The 19,544-nt window shown below is 38.1% G+C and overlaps 1 protein-coding gene across 18 annotated transcripts in view; it reads left to right on the plus strand.

Moving 5' to 3' along the window:
* The window catches only part of DLGAP1 (DLG associated protein 1), an 885,205-nt gene that overhangs the window by 825,600 nt on the left and 40,061 nt on the right, over positions 1 to 19,544 (plus strand). For all 18 annotated transcript variants that reach the window (XM_027068585.2, XM_053206118.1, XM_027068580.2 and 15 more), the window contains one exon: positions 4,901 to 4,992. In XM_027068585.2, coding sequence (XP_026924386.1) covers positions 4,901 to 4,992 — 92 coding nt within the window. The remainder of the gene's footprint in view (positions 1 to 4,900; positions 4,993 to 19,544) is intronic.

Consider the following 19,544-nt stretch of genomic DNA (forward strand, 5'->3'; position numbering starts at 1 on the left):
TTTAAAGAAAAGAAAGCTTTTTAAAAAATTATAAAAAATTCTTGTGGGGCACCTGGGTGGCTCAGTAGGTTAAGTATCTGACTTCAGCTCAGGTCATAATCTCGCAGTTTATGGGTTTGAGCCCCGTGTTGGGCTCTGTGCTGAAGAACCTGAAGCCTGCTTCAGATTCTGTGTCTCCCTCTCTCTCTGCTCCTTCCTCACTTGCTCTCTCTCTCTGTCTCTCTCTCAAAAATGAATAAACATTAAAAAAAATTCTTGTGGCAATTTTAGGGTGGTAAATTTTAAGGTCTAAATAAAATAGACGTACATGTAAATTAGTATTACTAATGTAAGAGGAAGTATAAAACCAGCAAGAAGAAATCAAATAACCATAGAATACATTGCCAAATAAAGTAAAAAATATACTTCCCTGAAATGGTACACACCAGGATAAATTCACAGAAAATTCCCAACCTTCAAGAAGCAAATAATTCTTGTTTCATTTAAAGTATTTAATAATAGAGGCGCCGGGGTATCTCACTAGGTTAAGTGTCTGTCTTGATTTCAGCTCAGGTCATGATCTCACGGTTTGGGATTTTGAGCCCCGACTGGGGCTTTGTGCCGACAGCACTGGGCCTGCTTAGGATTCTCAATCTCTCTCCCTTCCTCTCTGCCCTTCCCCCATGCTCTCTCTCTCTCTCTCTATCTCAAAATAAATACTTTTTAAAAAATAAAGTATTTAATAATACAAGAAAAAATATCAAGATTCTTGATATATTTTATCAAATAAACATAATTCTGGGGGTGCCTGGGTGGCTCAGTTTGGCTCAGGTCATGATCTTGTGGTTTTGTGAGAGTCAGGCTCTGTGCTGCCAGCCCCGCACAGCTTGGGATTCTCTCTCTCTTCCCCTCTCTCTCTCTCTCTCTCTGCCCCTCCCCTGCTTGCTCTCTCTCTCTCTCTCAAAATAAATACATAAACTTAAAAATTAAAAAAAGAAATAGGGGTGCCAGGATGGCTTAGTTGGTTAAGCATACCACTTTGGCTCAGATCATGATCTCGCGTTCATGGGTTCGAGCGTCGTGTCAGGCTCTATGCTTCAGCATGGAGCCTGGAGCCTGCTTCAGATTCTGTGTCTCCCTCTCTCTCTGCACCTCCCCTGGTCGTGCTCTGTCTCTCTCTCTCAAATACAAATAAACATTACAAAAAAAATTTTTAAACATTAAAAAAATAAAGGTGAAATGGTAAAGACATTTCAATTAGATTCAGAAACTAGATCTAGAGTCCTGTTTTCATGTATTTATTCAGCACTATTTTTTTGCCTTTATTAGCCAATACACCAGGCAAGAATGTGAAATGAGGTGTAAACATTCCAAAGAAAGAGTAAAAGTGCTTTTATTTGCAGATAATACGCATGTCCCCTTAGAAAATCTAATGGAAATCACTGGAAGAATCAGTAGAGTTCAGTGGAGTGAAAGAATACAATATAAATACAGAGAAACCAGTAAGTTTTCTATATATCACTGATAAACAGAAAATGAGCCCCTCCACATTAGTACCAAAAACTGTAACAGGATTGAGCCTCACAAAGAATGTATAACACTTACCTGAAAACGGTCTAAAACCTTCCCTTATATAATACATAAGAGATCTGATTGATTGGAAAACCATGCAATATTCCTGCATGAGAATACCCCATAGTGTAAAGACAGCAATTCTCCCAAAAGTTACACAAAAAAGGGGCACCTGGGTGGCTCAGCTGGTTACGTGTCCAACTCTTGATCTCAGGTCATGAGTTCGAGCCTCATGTTGGGCTCTGTGCTGGACGGGAAGCATACCAAAAAACAAAACAAAACAAAAAGATATACAAAAATCTGAAGAAACTCCAATGTGATTTTTATCACTGGGTAGAAGCTGGGAGAAGGGATTTGACAATTTGATGTTAAATGTATTTAGAAGTTAATACCCCAAAATAACCTAGAAATTTTTTAAAATTACATTAAAAAAAAGAATTACAGGAAGAGTTATGCCATAGAAAATATCAAGATTTATTATAAAATTGACCTAAAACAGGGCTATATACATGCAAACATATGGGTGAAGTTTGGTAGAACATAAAGTTGGCATCTCAGATCAGAAAGATGAATTAGTAAATAAAAGGAGCCAGATCAATTGATGATCCATATAGGGGAAAAATGTTTAATTTCTACTTTGTTTCTTACACATGGACATTTCAGGAAAATGGATTTTAGAACTAATTATGAAAAGGAAAAATGAAAGCATAAAAGTAAATACAAGAGAACTTTAAAAAATACACTCAGGGTACCATCTCTCTCTGCCTCTCCCTCATGAGCATGCATGCATACATTCTCTCTCTTTCTCTCTCTCTCAAAATAAATAAATAAATTTTAAAAAGGGGTGCTCTTTGGGGCACCTAGGTGGCTCAGTCAGTTAATTGGCCACCTCTTTATTTTGGCTCAGGTCATGATCTCACGGTTCATGAATTTGGCTCAGCATTGGGGCTCAGCACTGTGCTTGAGATTCTCTCTCTCCCTCTCTCTGCCCCTTCTTCTCTCTCTCTCTCTCTCTCTGAAAAATAAATAAATAAAATATGTTTTTAATAAATTTAAAAAACAAAAAATATGCTTAGGGGTAAAGAAGGCTTTTCCAAGCCATAAAAGGTTTCACTACATAGTAGCGAACTCACAAATTCTGAGATCCTGACCTGAACCAAAGTCGGACACTTAACCAACTGAGCCACCCAGTCACCCCTCACTACATCGTAATTTTAAGATTCTGTACAATTAACAGCAAAGTTTAAAAGACAAATAATAGGGGTACCTGGCTGGCTCAAGTGGTAAAGCATGGGACTCTTGATCTCTGGGTTGTGAGTTCAAGTTTATGTTGGATACAGACATCACCTAAAAATAAAATCTTAAAAATAAACAAATAAAAGACAAATGATAAACTGGGAGAAAATATTTAAAGTATGTATAACCAAGAAAGAGTGATGAAGGGTCATAAGATACAGGCTCTACAAATAACAAAATTAAAAATAATGGGATCCCTGGGTGGCTCAGTGGGTTCGGCATCAGACTTCAGCTCAGGCCATGATCTCACCCTTGGTGGGTTCAAGCCCCGTGTCGGGCTCCATGCTGACAGCTCAGAACCTGAAGCCCATTTCAGATTCTGTCTCCCTGTCTCTCTGCCCTTCTGCTCACACTTTGTATGTGTCTCTCCCTCAAAAATAAATAAACATTTAAAAAAATTCTTCTGAAGAAAATAAAAAAGAACTCAGTAGGATAAGGACACAAAAACTAGCAAAGGATATGAATAAGCAATTTACAGATAGAAGCACAAGAGGCCAATAAATATTTTTCACCTGTGATATTAGCAAAAATTTTAAAGTTTGCCATATTTAGTGTTAGTGAATGTATAGGAAAATGGATATTCCCATACACCAATTATGGCAAGATGATAAATGCTTTGAAAAGCAATTTGGCAATTAATATCCCTTACTATTGAACATGCTCCCCACCTTTCTATTTAACATTTCACTTCTAAGGATTTTTCCCAAACATTTGCACAATTGTTCTAATTGTTCTGATACATGTGCAATATTAATTGTAATACTAGATAATAGCAACAAGGAGAAAATTACCCATGTTGCCCATGTTGCTTATGTAGTCATTAAAGGGAATATTTATGTAGCAAACAAAAGACTTGAGATAGAGCTGTATCTACTGCCGTGATCTAATACCCAAAGGATAGCAGTATTAATGAATAAAGCAAATTGCAGAAAAAATATATATAGTGTAACTTCATCTGTATATATTTAGTATTAATAATCAATTACATATATATTACACATATTAATAGATGGACAACAATGCTTCAAAGGCTTGAAAGTGATTCTTGGGGGGCTTTACCTTTCTACGTTATATATTTACATATTTTAATTTCATGTAACTTACATTAAGTTACTTTTATATTTAGAAAAAGAAATCTATTAAATACACAGAAAAAAAAGAAGAAAAGAATCTAATTGCTCTGAATAGTCCTAACATTTATTTCAAATTTAGGTTTGTCATGTAGCTTCTCATTTAAATACAGACACATTTTCAAGACACTTGGGTGGCTCGGTTGGTTAAGTGTCCAAGTCTTGGTTTCAGCTAAGGTTTCCTGATTTCAGTCATGGTCTCAAGGTTCACGAGATCCAGCCCTGCATCTGGCTCTGTGCCGACAGGGTGGATCCTGCTTGGGATTCTCTCTCTCTCTCTCTCTCTCTCTCTCTCTCTCTCTCTCTCTTTCCCTCCCTTATTCAAGCATGCTCTCTTTCTCTCTCTGTCAAAATAAATAAATAAACAAATAAATAAATGAATGAAGATACATTTTCTATGTGAGCTGTAGTCTATACATAGCTATTTAGGAATCATGGCTTGTTACTGAAAGTCAATTTCTTAGTTTAAGGGGGGAAAAATGAAGATACTATACAGTTTATCTTAAAAAGTTGATACCTAAATCTCTCAATATCAACAATTCTAACTACAATAAATGAAATTTCTTTCTTCTTTTGTATTTTGTTATCTGCAAATTCAAAACTTCCAAGAACATGCTTCTAGGAAGTAAGTATTCCTTTCTAGTGTAGTGTTCACGGGTGGGCACCACTTACAAATCTTAGGAGCCATCATAGACATTTATCTGGGCAGTACACAAAATTTCGTTTTACTAAGATCAGCAGAGTCAAAGCACATGCCAACAGCGTAGTGATGGCCCTCATCAAACATATAAATGTTGAATAAAAAGGCTACAAATCACAAAACATTCCAGCAGTACTGCAGATGTTTCTGACAAAATGTGACATTTGTTTCTCAAGCAAGACGACTAAAACGGGCACCTCTACTTATTTGATTATTTCTTCAGGTGGATGATGCTGAAGAGCCTGAGAAAACAGGGGAGAATAAAGCACCCAGTAAGTTCCAGTCCGTAGGAGTGCAAGTAGAAGAAGAGAAGTGGTGAGTCCATTTGCCTTTGTTCTCTTTCGTCTTGATATCGGCAAGTACGGTACCAGTATTTTCTCCCAAGATAAACCTTCAAGACTCAGTGGTATTTTCCATGAACTTTTGGAAGCATTTAGCAGATTCCCTCCTCTGCTTTAATACTGGAGACCACTCAATTTAAGTTTTAGGTAGAATATTAGAGTAAGCACATCACATTCACATACACATGAACACTGTGTGTAGTACTGTTGTGTTGCTAAACTATTCTTCTTCAAAAAACCTTCCCACTTTGGACTGTAGACTTTTTAAGAGAAGAGGACTTATCTTATTCCTAACGTTGAATTTTATCTGCTGTTTAGTATGCATTGCATGATGAAAAAGGAAGGTTGGAAGGAAGGCAAGAAGGCAGGAGGTTAGGAAAGGAGGAAGCAAAGAGAAAATAGAGAAGACCTATCATTATCTTGAACCACCAGTTCTTTTAGATTATTCTTTGAAATAATCTTACTCTAGAGTCTTAACATCTAGAATTGGGAAATTTGGAGTTTCAGAAACTAGAAGGGACTTCTGAGGTCACTACATTAATTTTACGAACGAGAATTTGATCCAGAGAAGTCTGTGAGTTTCTCGATCAAACTGTGAGGTAAGCGATGGGTGGAGCTATGTTTTATTGATACTAGGACCCCAGCTTCTAGAACAGCATTTTACACATACTAAGCATACAAAATATACTGGTGAATGCAGTAAAACCACAGGGATAGCAGGAGAAAGAGCTCTATTTTATAAATCAGAGTATCATCTCAATTTTGCCACTAACTTTCTGTATGTTGATTGGAAGGAATCAATTGGATGTCCTCCATCCATCCATCCATCCATCCATCCTATCCATCTATCCATCCAATAACTATCTGTGAAATGCCTCCTACATGCCAGGCTAGATGCAATATAAACTGAGTATCTGGAAAAAGGTCATGCATCCGTTTATGGAAGTGGTGCCATTTTAGAGCCTTCTTGTATTGACACTGCACTTGCATGTAAGAGGTTTTCAACATATGTATATATAACATTTTATATCACTATACCATTTTGGAAGCCCAGAAAGTTGGTACAACCATTCTAGAAACCAATATGACAAAAGTCAGCAATAGTTATACACGTATCTGTACCCATTGACCCAATAAACACATTCATGGAGCTATCTTGAATGAAATTACTCAAAGGAAGGGAAACGATTGCTGAACATTATCTACCATTGTAAGAGAAAAACCATAATTATCAAATGCCATACAATAAGAGAATATTATTTTTGTAAGTTTTAGTACATCACCAACGTAGAACATACAGCTATTAAATGTACTTTGTAAAAAAGATACCGAAATATGGGGAAATCCCCATGATATAATGCTAAGTGAAAAAGTTAAATACGTAATATTTGTGTATTGTCCCTAAAGATGGACGCAGACTGAACCATCATCTGCAAAGGTGGTCAGTATAGCAGTGATTTTTTTGTTTTCACTCTAAAATATTTACTGATTGTATCTACTACAAGTCAACCCTCTGACACTTGTTTCCTTTAAGGAAAATTTTTTGAAAATGTAGCTTAAGAGACGTGAACAATCAATCTCATGGTAAGAAAACATATTCATCCTTTGCCCACTTGCCCAGCTTGCTTGTTTTCCTCAATGGTATGGTGGTTAAGAGCACAGACTCTTGAGCCAGATTACCTAGATTCAAATCCTGGCTGTACCACATACCAGCTGGAGGCCTTAATCAAATTAATAAATAGCTTTGTGCCTTGGTTTCCTTATACGTGGTTTCTGGCCCAGCATGCAAGGAATTTACAAGTTATCTCTCTGTCCTAAAAAGTAAAAAGCCAAACAAACTGAAAAAGCCACAGTTCTTTTTAAATCGGTCAGAGAAGCGAGGTCACAGACCAAACCACTGCCCCTCAAATTGGAGACATAGACATACAGATATAGAAAATACTGGAGTAGAAACCCACAAGCTCAAACCTCTTGGGAAGCAGTGCCAGCGTAGGAACACCTAAAATGTATTGACAAATTGCTAGAGGCTCAGTGAGGACAAGTCTGGAGTGAAATATTTCAGGGGGACAATGGGGGGCAAAGGGGGGTACTCCACAGTTTTGTAAGTTACCTCCAAGAGCTCTACCAAGTTGTCACAGTGAATATCAAAGAAAAATCACCTGGGGCTTCCTCTAGCAGAAAGAACAGAAGCCATTTTGAAGATGCCGGAGCATTCTATTCTTAACGAGATCTGCCCTCCGGAGAAACTATTTCACCAGAGCCTAACCTGCTGAAGTCTTAGCAGGGTCTAACCCACCTGGGGGAAGGGAAGTACCCAACTCCTCTAGCCATTCTCCCTTACAGAAGGTGGAGAGAAACTGAAGAAAAGTACTGTTGAAGTTCACAGCCCAGGGGGGCAGGCTTACCAAAAGACTGAGACCTAGTCAGTCAGAATGCTTCCCCTCCCCCACCCCTTACCATCACATTGCTAAAGGGCTATTCACCACAGTTCCTTTTACCCCGGACACCATGCCTACTTTTCAACAATAATTTCCAAGGCATGCTAAAAAGTGACAAGCACAGTTTGGAGTGACTGAACAAGCATGTAGAACCAGAGTCAGAATACAGCAGATATGTTGAAATTATCAGATCAGGAATTTTTTAAAACTATGATTAACATGCTAAGTGGTTTAATGGAAAAAGTAGACAGCATGTAAGAACAGATGGATAATGTAAGTGAAGAGATGGAAAATCTAAGGAAGAAGAAAAAAGATTTGCTAGAGATTAAAAGCACTGTAACAGGAAGACTGCCTTTAATGGACTCATTAATAGACTAGACACAGCTGAGCAGAGTCTGAGCTTGAGGGTATAATAAGAGAAACTTCCAAACTGAAAAGCAAAAAGAGGCAAACTGGAAAAAAAATAACACAAAAAACAAAAACAAATTAGGATTTCTAAAACCTATGAGACAATTATAGAAGAGGTAACATATGCATGATGGGAATACCAGAAGGAAAAGAAAGAAAGGAAAAGAAAGCAACATTTAAACAAACAGTAACTGAGAATTTCCCCCAAATTAATGTCAGACATCCAACCTAGATCCAGGTCTCAGAAAAGCCCAAGTAGGATACATGCCCAATACACTACACCTAGAGGTATCATATTCAAAGAAGAAAAAGTCCTGAAAGAAGCAAAAAGAAACAAAAACAAAAAACAAAACAAACAAACAAACAAACAAACAAAAAATTACCACATTTCCTATTTGGGTGCAAAGATAAAAATGACATGCAACTTTCCTCAGAAACCATTCAAGTAAGAAGAGATGGAGTGGAAAATCAAATATTTGAAGGAAAAAAAAAACCCATCAGCCTAGAATTCTGTACTCTGCAAAATTATCCTTCAAAAGTGAAGGAGAAATAAAGGCTTTCTCAGACAAAAGTTGAAAAAATTTGTTGTCAGTAGACCAGTCTTGTGAGGAAAGTTAAAAAGTTCTTTGGGAGGGCCTGGCTGGCTCAGTTGGGAGCACACAACTCTTTTTTTTTTTTTTTTTTTTTAAGTTTATTTTACTTATTTTGAGAGAGAGAGAGCACAGGAGGGGCAGAGAGAGAGAATCATGTGGGGCTCAAACTCACAAACTGTGAGATCATGACCTGAGCCAAAATCAAGAGTTGTACGTTTAACTGACTGAACCACTCAGTCACCGCTCTAGCTTTCTTTATTGTAAGAATACAGTATATAATATGTTTAACATACAAAATATAGACATAATCCATGAAAAAAAGTAATTGACAAACTCTAGACTTCATTCAAATTTGAAGCTTCTGCTCTTTGACACACACTGTTGAGAGAATGAAAAGACAAGCCACAAACTGGGAGAAAATATTTGCAAAAGACACATCTAATAGAAAGCTGTTATCCAAGATATACAAAAAACCCTTAAAACTCAATAATAAGACAAACAACCTGATTTTTAAAATGGGCAAAAGACCAGGGCGCCGGGGTGGTTCAGTCAGTTAAGCATCTAACTCCTGATTTCAGCTTGGGTCGTGATGAGCCCCATGTCTGGCTCTGGGCTGGTGGTGCAGAGCCTGCTTGGGATTCTCTCTCTCCTTCTCTCTGTCCCTCCCCAGCTCATGCTCTATCTCTTTCTCAAAAATAAGTAAATATAAAAAAAAGTTTTTTTCAAATGGGCAGATGACCTTAACAGGCACCTCCCCAAAGAAGACACATAAGTGGCAAGCATATAAAAAGATGCTCAACATCATATGTCATTAGGGAATTGAAAATTAAAACAACAATGAAATACCACTACTCATGTATCAAAATGGCCAAAATCCCAAACACTGGTAACGCCAAATGTTGGTAAGGGAACATTAAGTCTCATTCATTGCTGGTGGGAATGCAAAATGATAGAACCACTTTGGACAATAGTTTGGCAGTTTCTTCTAAAACTAAACATACTCTTACCATACAATCCCACAATCCCTTGGTATTTACCCAAAGGAGTTGAAAACTTATGTTCACACAAAACCCTCACTATACTGATAGCAGCTTTATTCATAATTGCAAAATTTGGAAGCAACCAAGACGTCCTTTAATAAGTGAATGAGTAAATAGACTGTACTACAAGCAGACAATGGAATTTTATTCGGCATTGAAAAAGAAATGAGCTGGGGGGCCTGGGTGGCTCAGTCGGTTAAGAGTCCGACTTCGGCTCAGGTCATGATCTCACAGTTCGTGGGTTCAAGCCCCACGTTGGGCTCTGTAGTTATAGCTCGGAGCCTAGAGAATGCTTCAGATTCTGTGTCTCCCTCTTTCTCTGTCCCTTCCCCACTCACACACTCTCTCTCTGTGTCTCAAAAATAAATAAACGTTAAAAAAGTTTTGTTTTGTTTTGTTTTGTTTTTTAAAGACAGGTGTATGATTCCAACTACAAGACATTCTGGAGAGGGCAAAATTACTGAGATAGTAACAATGATTAAGAGAGAGGGAGGGATGAATAGGCAGAGCACAGAGGATTTTTAGGCCAGTGGAACTACAATGGTGGACACATGTCATTATACATCTGTCGAAACCCAAAGAATGTACCACACCAAGAATGAATTCTCAACTAAACTATGAATTTGGGGTGGTACTGATGTGTCAACATAGGTTCACCACTATAACAAACATACCACTCTGGCAGGGGATGTTGACAAAGGGGGGGGGGGGAGTCTGGGGGTGGGGGAAGGGGCAGAGGGTATATAAGAAATCATTGTACATTCTGTTCCATTTTGCTGTGAATCTAAAACTGCTCTAAAAAACAAAGCTTATTAATTAAGAACAAAGGAGTGGTAGACAATAGTGTTAACCTCGGAGGGTTATCCTGGGGTATGTGGTTTAATACGTATAAAACTTTTAGAAAAATACCTGACACATAGGAAGTACCATATAAGTGTTTCCTATTCTATTATGTACCCAGGTAGAATCTCTCTGAAGACTGAAGTCTCAAGAAAACAATTTTACTACCTTTCCTTAAAAAATAAGAGAAAATCGTCTCAATTTTAAAATTTTACTTGAAACATTTCTCCTGCAGCCAACTATTCTGTTTTATCAAATAAACACCCTAACACTTGCCCATCTACAGGAATGCTAAATACTATATTATTTGAACATACCTAATAGCAACCCAAAAATTTCAAATGAGCCACTTTCATCATGTTTTGAAAAAGTTGAATATTTAATGAGTTACCGAAGTTTGTAGGATGGTCAGTCTCAGTACACTGAGTGGTTTATTTCAAATTCATCCCCAAAAGGTCTGGCAGCCCCAACCTTCCTGCTTAATTTTTCAAAATATACCCTTCTTCAAAGGTCACTTTATAGTTAACCACTGTAAAGTAAATAAGCATTTAAATTGATGTTAATGATTGTTTTCAACCTCTCTAAAAGAAATCCATTGTCAAACAGGGATTACTTATAAATTCTGTCTCTAATTAGGATTCCTTGTTTGCAATTTTGCTGGTAGAATTCATTTAGATAGGATCTTAAAAAAGCAAAATTGGGCATTAGAGATTACCTAATGACAAGTAAGGGAATTTTTTTCAATTATCTAGTGATAAGGATGAGACTGTTGTTTTCCCGTTGAATGGCCAGTACAATCCATCTCTTCCTTCCCCAAATAGACAGACTGATAAACAACAGTAACCCAACAAAAAAGCTAGAGAAAGAAAATAGAGCCAGAAAAAGAAAGAGATCGTACAAAGAGAGGAAGATTAAAAGGCTTTGTAAGAGGCCAAGCAACTCATTATCACCTTTTGAATCCATCACAATTTAGGAACCAAAACTAACAAAGCAAACTCCGCCTGATTGGTCTCTGAAGGGTTAGACTTTTCAATCCAGGTGTTCTTCACTGCTGCACATTCAAACAAAAGGAGTAAGTTAATAACTCAGTAAAGAGTAAAATGCGCTAAGTAACGCATCTGCTCCAAAAAGAGGAACCTCGATGTCTTGCCGGTGTATTTGCAGACAGCCATGACATCCTCAGAATGCCATCCATAGTAGATGTGCCACATCCACTCTCCAGGGCTACCTCATGGTGGGGACCGTGCGTTGAGGAATGCCGTCTAAAGGTCACTGGTTTAAATGCTGTGGCAGCGCCCAACCAGGGATAACGAATGCATGTGGTTTTGAAACGATTGCTTCCCTTAAGCCAACGAAGCAATTTCTCATCTCGGTCAAACATTAGCTGTCTCTCTCCAATTCCCGTTTCCCCGGGCGGGCCAGCGACACTGTCCGATGGGATCCACACCGTATACAGTAGTTGTTGACACGCAGGACCGATCCCAAGCAAAGCCAGTAAATCCTCCCAACACCTCCATTCCACCCGCTGCTCTGGATCCCAGTGTCTCCTAGCATCCTGTTCCCATTCTCTCCCATCCTTTTGACTGCTCCCCAGGAATTTGCATGAAGTCTTCTTGTCTTTCAAGCTGATAATTAGCACATCCAGTAAACCAATCCTTCCTATTTACTAAGGTGGAAAAGAGAAGAGGCTCCCAGGGATCTCCCTTTTCCTTCCAAGCAACAATTGTGTATTAACCGTGGTTCATACAATACTTCCTTTCTTCTTTCGCCTAAGACTTTCTTACCCCGCTAGTGACTTTTAACACTGTCACGGCGGACACACAAAAAAAGAAGAATATATTTATTTTCATTTTAAAAGCGGTATGTAAATTCACCTGGAGGAAGGAACAGAGCATCATGCTGACAGTTTATACCTCTCTGACAGGCCTTGGAACGTTGAAAAAACTGTGTATCTGTGTCTGTGTGTGTGTATCTGTGTGTGTGTGTGTGTGTGTGTGTGTGTGTGTGTTAAGCCTTATCTATCTTTTCTATAATCATTGTGCGTTATTGAGTCTAATTAATGATAAGATACAATTTATACATTATGAAAATGTGTAAATTACAGAAATGAAATTCCCCATAATTTTATTCATTAACCATGAATAAAGGGGTGTATTTTTTACCCATACTTTTTACACAAACATTTTGAAAGTTATTAAAATCATTCTATGCATAAAATTTAGTAATATTTTGGGGCTCCTGGCTGGCTCAGTCGGAAGAGCACGCGGGACTCTTGATCTCAGAGTCATGAGTTTGAGCCCAATGTTGGGTGTAGAGATTACTTAAATAAAAAAACTTAAACATAAAATAAAATTTAGTGATATTTTAAAATCAACTAGGAGTAACTGACTGGCTCAGTCAAAAGAGCATGGATTTTTGATTTCAGGGTCATGAGTTCAAGCCCTACGTTGGATGTAGAGATTACTAAAAAAAATAATAAACTTAAAAATAAAATAAAATAAAATAAAATAAAATAAAATAAAATAATGTTATAACAAAAGCTTTCTCATTAACAATTCACAACAAATATTTCTTTTGGTTACACACTATTCAAGAATAAGTATGAATCATAATTTGCTTCTCCTCTCTTGCACTGGTGAATATCTACATTATTTCTAGATTGACTTCTGGTTAAAGATAGTGGAAAAAATGCACACATCATCTTTGAGCCCTTCTGAAACTAAATGGCAGTTTAAGGATGTTTTGCTTGTTTGGGCATAAACTGCCCAAAGGATAAAGAGAACGAGGGAAGAGAAAAGAACAGCGATATTTTGGAAGCTGGGAGGCAGACAGAGAGGCGATAACTGACTTTAGCTGACGAGGGAGAGCAGAATCTGAAGCCAGTGACACAGACACCCAAGATACAATTCAACTTAACATTTCAGAACCCACAAAAGGCACAGGGCCTAACAGCACTGGCGCTCAGAAAAGTAGGGATGAAGGAGCTAAAAACTGTACCCGCAGAGTCAGGGTGACAGCCTTTCTGGCAAAAGACTGGAGGTTTCTCTTCTTCAGAGGCTATAACAAAGAGTCTCAGGTCTGGAGCACAGCAGCACAGTTGAGGGTACCTCAACTATCCTGAAAATAGGAAGATAAGTGAAAATTTATTAACAATGCTGAGGCACCCTGCTGTAAATCTTATGTTCACACTGCTCCCAGAATCCTGGCGGCCAGTCTGATTCCTTCAAAGCAGAACTATGGAATAATCTATCGTGGGGAAACGGGACAGTACAAGCCCAAGGACCCAAAGACACATTGACATCAGGGATTTTGCAAGGTGAGAGCCCACTGAGATCACCCTACACTGAGGGTCACAGTGGATATGTCCCTCCCTAAAGCACAAATTTCTCAGGAGGCTTTTACTGTGCCTTTCAAGCATGAGCAGACTGGCTAACAATCAGCAAACTCAGAGCAGAGAACAGTCATAAAAAAAGAACCAAAAGTTTTAAGGAACATTCAGAAAATTAAAAAGTTATTCCTGAGAGAAAAGAAGGGAAAGGTGGGCAAGGAATACTTCATGACAGAAGTGAATATTGACATGGTCTCTGACAGAGCATCTTACCCTCCTGGGCTACGAGGCAGGCGGGGAAAAGGGGCGGTGAGGTGGGAAGAGAAAGAAAAGTGCTCTTAGAAATTAAAAATTTAATAGCACAACTGGAAATCCCCAGAGCAGAGTTGGAAGATAAATTGAAGCGATTTCCAGAAAAAAGCACAAAAGAGGAAAAGCAAAGAAGTAATCAAGGAAATGAGTAGAGTAATTCAACCCAAGAAAGGGGGGAAAGGGAGGCCTCAGGATGATGGAGAAGAGAAGTCTCCAGACAACAGTTAGGCAGCAGGTCTAGGGAGTGACTGGGCGTGATGGAGCAGGTCAGAAGCTCTGTGAAAGATGAATTCAAGAAGACTTGTAGAATACCTGATGTGTTTGTTCCAATGCATGCAGAGGAAACTACACATCTGAGGGTATTTTGAGGATTGAGTAAGTGCTAGGTACATAAAAATTAAGCAAACTTTCAAAAAGGAAAAAAAATGTGCAGAAAGGAGAATATAATATGGCATAGTGATTTGTTAGGGCTGCTAGAGTGAAGCACCACAGACAGGGTGGCTTAAACAGCAGAAATTTACTTCCTCACAGTTTCTAAAGCTACAAGTCCAAGATCAAAGTGTTGATAGGGTTGATAGGGTTTCTTCTGTGGCCCATGGTTTGTGGATGGCTGTCTTCCCCCTGTGTCTTCAGATGTTTTTCCCTCCGTCTGTCTGTGTCCCTCTTCTTTTAAAGATATCAATCACATTGGATTAGGGCCCACTCATATGACTTCATTTTACTTTAATTAACTCTTTAAAGACCCTGCCTCCGAAACCAGTCACATTCTGAGGTACTGGGGGTTGGGACTGTCATACAGGAATTTGCTGGGGGAGAAGCACACAACTGAGGCCATAACACACGATCAGCTGTGAATGCTATTTCCTGGTCATAATAATGTAGTCACAAAAAGCAAGTTCTGAAAATTTAATCAAATTTACAATGTAACTATATCAGGAGAATGGAAAAAATAATGAAACAGACCAGAAGTGTGTGTGTGTGTGTGTGTGTGTGTGTGTGTGTGTGTGCGTGTGTGTGTGTGTGAGGGAGAGAGAGACAGACAGACAGACAGACAGAAACAGAGACAGGGATGGAGACAGAGACAGAGAGAGAATGAGGAGGAAGAGGGAATGAAGATGAGGTGGGAAAATCTAAAGGTTCACCTTTCCTAAAGACAAAAACTAAATAATAAACAAATAACAATATTTGTTATGTAGAGGTAGTATTTAAAAGTAGCTGCCTGTGGAACAGAAAATTATTGCATCACTGGACCAGGGATTCCCATTTTTCCTAGCCAGCCTTGCAGAACTACTTGATATTTTAAAACTGTGTGCAGGTATAACTTTGATAAAAATCAAAAGTGACTGATCAAAATAGTAACATATAGTACTATGATGATTACCTTTGTGCAACAAGTATTTTTGCTACTTCAGATTATTCCATTTCTGGGTCTAATTTCAAATATCTGGGTCTAAAGATTTCAAACATTTTTTAATGTTCTTGATGCCCATTTGCAAAGAGCTCCTGAAAAAATCTGCACCACTTTACACTCAGAGGTAGGCACTTGAGGGTGCAAATATCTGACCTCTTCAAATCCCATCATTGTTTTAGTGGCTTTATTGAAATGGACATACAATTAACTGTGCATATGAAGTGTAGAATTTGTTCAATTTTTGCATATATTTATCATAAATGTATACATAATGGAACTATCACCACCATCAAAATAGAGAACACATCCATCACCTCCAAAAGTCTCCGCTTACCCCTTTTATAGTCAGCCCCTCCTGCCCACCCACCTCTCCTCCCCTACCCCTTGCCTTACTTGTTCCCACTTGTTTGCATTTTCTAGAATTTTATTTAAATAAGATATCCTTTAAAAATATTTACTGATATATGTGTATGGATCTATTTTTGCATTCTCTGTGCTGTTCCATTGATCTAATTGCCTATCTTCATGCCAATACCACACTGTTTTAACTATTGTAGCTTTATAGTAAGTTTTGCAGTTAGTATATGTCCTCCAACTTCCTTTTTTCAAAGTTTTTTTTTTCTTTTTGCCACTCTAGGTCCTTTGCCTTTTTTTTTAAGTTTGTTTATTTATTTATTTTGAGAGAGGGAGCACGAGCACAAGTGGGGGAGGGGCAGAGAGTGAGGGAGAGAGAGAATCTCAAGTAGGTTCCTCACTGTCAATGTAGAGCCCAATGAGGGGCTTGAACTCACAAACCATGAGATCATGACCTGAGCTGAAATCAAGAGTCTGACACTTAACCAACTAAGCCACCCAGGTGCCCTGGTCCTTTGCCTTTCCATAATGAGTTTTAGAAAGAGTTTGTCCATTTCTGTTAGACCTACTGGATTTTGATTGAGACTGCATTGACTCTATACATCACTGGAGATTTGACATCTTAAAAATCTCTCTTTTTTTCTTTAGCAATATTATGCAATTCACAGTGTAAACATCTTGCACATACTTTGTCAGATTTGTCCATAGATATTTCTGGGTTTTTTTTCCTGATATTATAAAGGATATTTATTCTTACTTCACTTACCAACTGTCTTTTGTTAGGTCAGACAAATACCATTGATTTTTGTGTGTTGATCTTCTATCCCGTAATGTCACTAAACTCGCCTATTCGTTTTAGTGACTTTTGTAGAGTCTATATACGATTTTCTAGACTATTGTGTTATCTACAAAAAAAAAAGGACAGATTTATTTCTTCTTTTCATCTGGATGCAGTGTGGGCACCCTTGCCTTCTTCCTGATCTCCCGTAAAAATATGCAGTCTTTCACCGTTAAATATTATGTGAGCTTTAGGTTTTTGGTAAATGCCTTTTACTGAATTGAGGAAGTTTCTGTCTATTTCTAGTGTGTTGAGAATTGTAATCAGAAATGGATATTGGATTTTGTCAAATGCTTTTTTTTTTTTTTTTATCTAAAGAGATATCTGGGGTGCCTGGGTGGCTCAGTCGGTTAAGCGTCCGACTTTGGCTCAGGTCATGATCTCGCGGTTCGTGAGTTCAAGCCCCGCGTCAGGCTCTGTGCTGACAGCTCGGAGCCTGGAGCCTGTTTCAGATTCTGTGTCTCCCTCTCTCTCTCTCTGCCCTTCCCCCGTTCATGCTCTCTCTCTGTCTCAAAAATAAATAAACGTTAAAAAAAATTTTTTTTTAATAAAAAAAAGATATCACAAGGTTTTTCATTTAAACTATTTAATATGATGAACTGCACTGATTGATTTTTGTTTTAATTATGGTAAAATGCATATAAAATAAAATTTACCAGGGTGTCTGCCTGGCTCAGTCAGTTGATCATCCAACTCTTGATTTCGGCTCAGGTCATGACTTCACAGTTTGTGAGTTTGAGACCCCCCCCCCCCCCACATTGGGCTCTGCACTGACAGTGCAGAGCCTGCTTGGGATTCTTTTGTTCTCCCTCTCTCTCTGCCCCTCCCCAATCATGCTCTCTCTTGCTCTCTCTCTCTCTCTCTAAAAATAAATGAATAAACTTAAAAACCTTTTTTTTAATTACCACCTTGACCATTTTTGCTGTACAATTCAATGGCATTAAGTACATTCACAGTATTGCACAACCATTGCCACTATCTAGTTCCAAAATATTTTCATCACTTTGAACAAAAATCCTATAACCATTAAATAGTCGCTGCCTATTCACCCTTCGAGCCTTTTGAAACTGCTAATCTGTTTTCTGTCTTTATGGATTTGCCTATTCTGGATATTTTTTTTTTCTTAAAGTTTATTTATTTTGGGAGAAAAAGTATGTGTGTGAGCAGGGGAGGGGCAAAGAGAGAGGGAGGGAGACGAGAGAGACAGAGGGAGAGGGAGAGAGAGAGAATCCCAAGCAGGCTCCACACTGTCAGCACAGAGTCCAATGCATGGCTGGAACTCAGAAAATGTGAGATCATGACCTGAGCCAAAACCAAGAGTCAGAAACTTAACTGACTGAGCCAACCAGGCACCCCATATTCTGGATACTTCTTATAAATGGAATCATACAATATGTGGCCTTTTGTTTCAGGTTTGAGGTTCACCCATGTTGTAGCCTGAAACAGTATTTCATTCCCTTTTATGGCTGAATAACCATAATATGGTTATACTACATTATTTATTCATTCATCCATTCATAACATTTGGGATGTTTTATCTTTTGGCTATTATGAATACAGCTACTACAAACATTCGTGTACAAGTTTTTGTTTGAACATCTGTCTTTAATTCTTTTTGGTATTTACCTAGGAGTACAATTGCTGGGTCATATGCTAATTCTATGTTTAGGATTCCTTTTTGAGGAAGCACCAAATTATATTCCACAGCAACTATACCATTTTACATTCCCATCAACAGTGTATGAGTGTTCCAATTTCTCCATTTTTTTTTTGCCAACACCTGTTATTTTCCATTTTTAAAAATTATGACTATCCTAGTAGATATGAAGTGGTATCTCATTGTGGCTTAAATTTGCATTTTCTTAATGACTACTGATGTTGATTATCTTTTCATGTGTTCACTGGCCATTTGTTTATCTCTTTGGAGATATATCTATTTAAGTCCTTTTCCCATTTTTTAATTTAAAAACATTTTTTAATGTTTATTTATTTTTGAGAGAGAGAGAGAGAGAGAGAGAACACAAGTGGGGAAGGGGTAGAGAGAAAGGGAGACACAGAATCTGAAACAGGCTCCAAGCTGTCAGCACAGAGCCGGCTGCGGGCTCAAACCCACAAACTGCTGAGATCATGGCCTAAGCTATAGTCAGTCACTTAACTGACCGAGTCACCCAGGTGCCCAGCTTTTGCCCATTTTTAAAATTAGTGGCTCAGATGCTTAAGCGTCCAACTTCGGCTCAGGTCATGCATGATCTCCCGATTCACGAGTTCAAACCCCGCATCAGTCTCTGTGCTGACAGCTCAGATCCTGGAGCCTGCTTCAGATTCTGTGTGTCTTTCAATCTCTGCCCCTCCTGCATTGACGCTCTCTCTCTCTCTCTCTCTCAAAATAAACATTAAAAAAAATTTTTTTTAAATCTTAAAAAAATTAGGTAACTTGTTTTTATTGTTAAGTAGTATAAGAGTTCCTTATATATTCTGGATACCAGACCCTCATCAGATATATGACTTACAAATATTTCTCTCCCTCTTTGGGTTGTCTTTTTACTCTGTTGATAGTGCCTTTGAATGCACAAAAGTTGTTAGTTTCGATGATGTCCAATTTTTCTCATCACTTGTGTTTTCAATGTCATATTTAAGAAACAATTGCCAAATCCAAAATAATGAAGACTTGCCCCTATGTTTTCCTCAAAGAATTTCAGAGTTTTAACTCTTAAATTCAGGCTTTTGACCTATTTTGAGCAAACTTTTCTATGTGGTGTGAGGTAAGGATCCAATTTCATTATTTTGCATGTGGCTATTCAGTTGTCTTTGACTGATTTTTTAATGTTAACCCAACTTTACATTCTGGGATAACCCCAATTTGTCATCATGTATAATCCTTTTTATATGTCATTGGATTTAATTTGCTAATATTTGGTTAAGAATATTTGCATCTGTATTCATGAGAAATATTGTTCTGTAGTT

Source organism: Acinonyx jubatus, chromosome D3 (genome assembly GCF_027475565.1).
Source record: "Acinonyx jubatus isolate Ajub_Pintada_27869175 chromosome D3, VMU_Ajub_asm_v1.0, whole genome shotgun sequence".
Taxonomy (NCBI): domain Eukaryota; kingdom Metazoa; phylum Chordata; class Mammalia; order Carnivora; family Felidae; genus Acinonyx; species Acinonyx jubatus.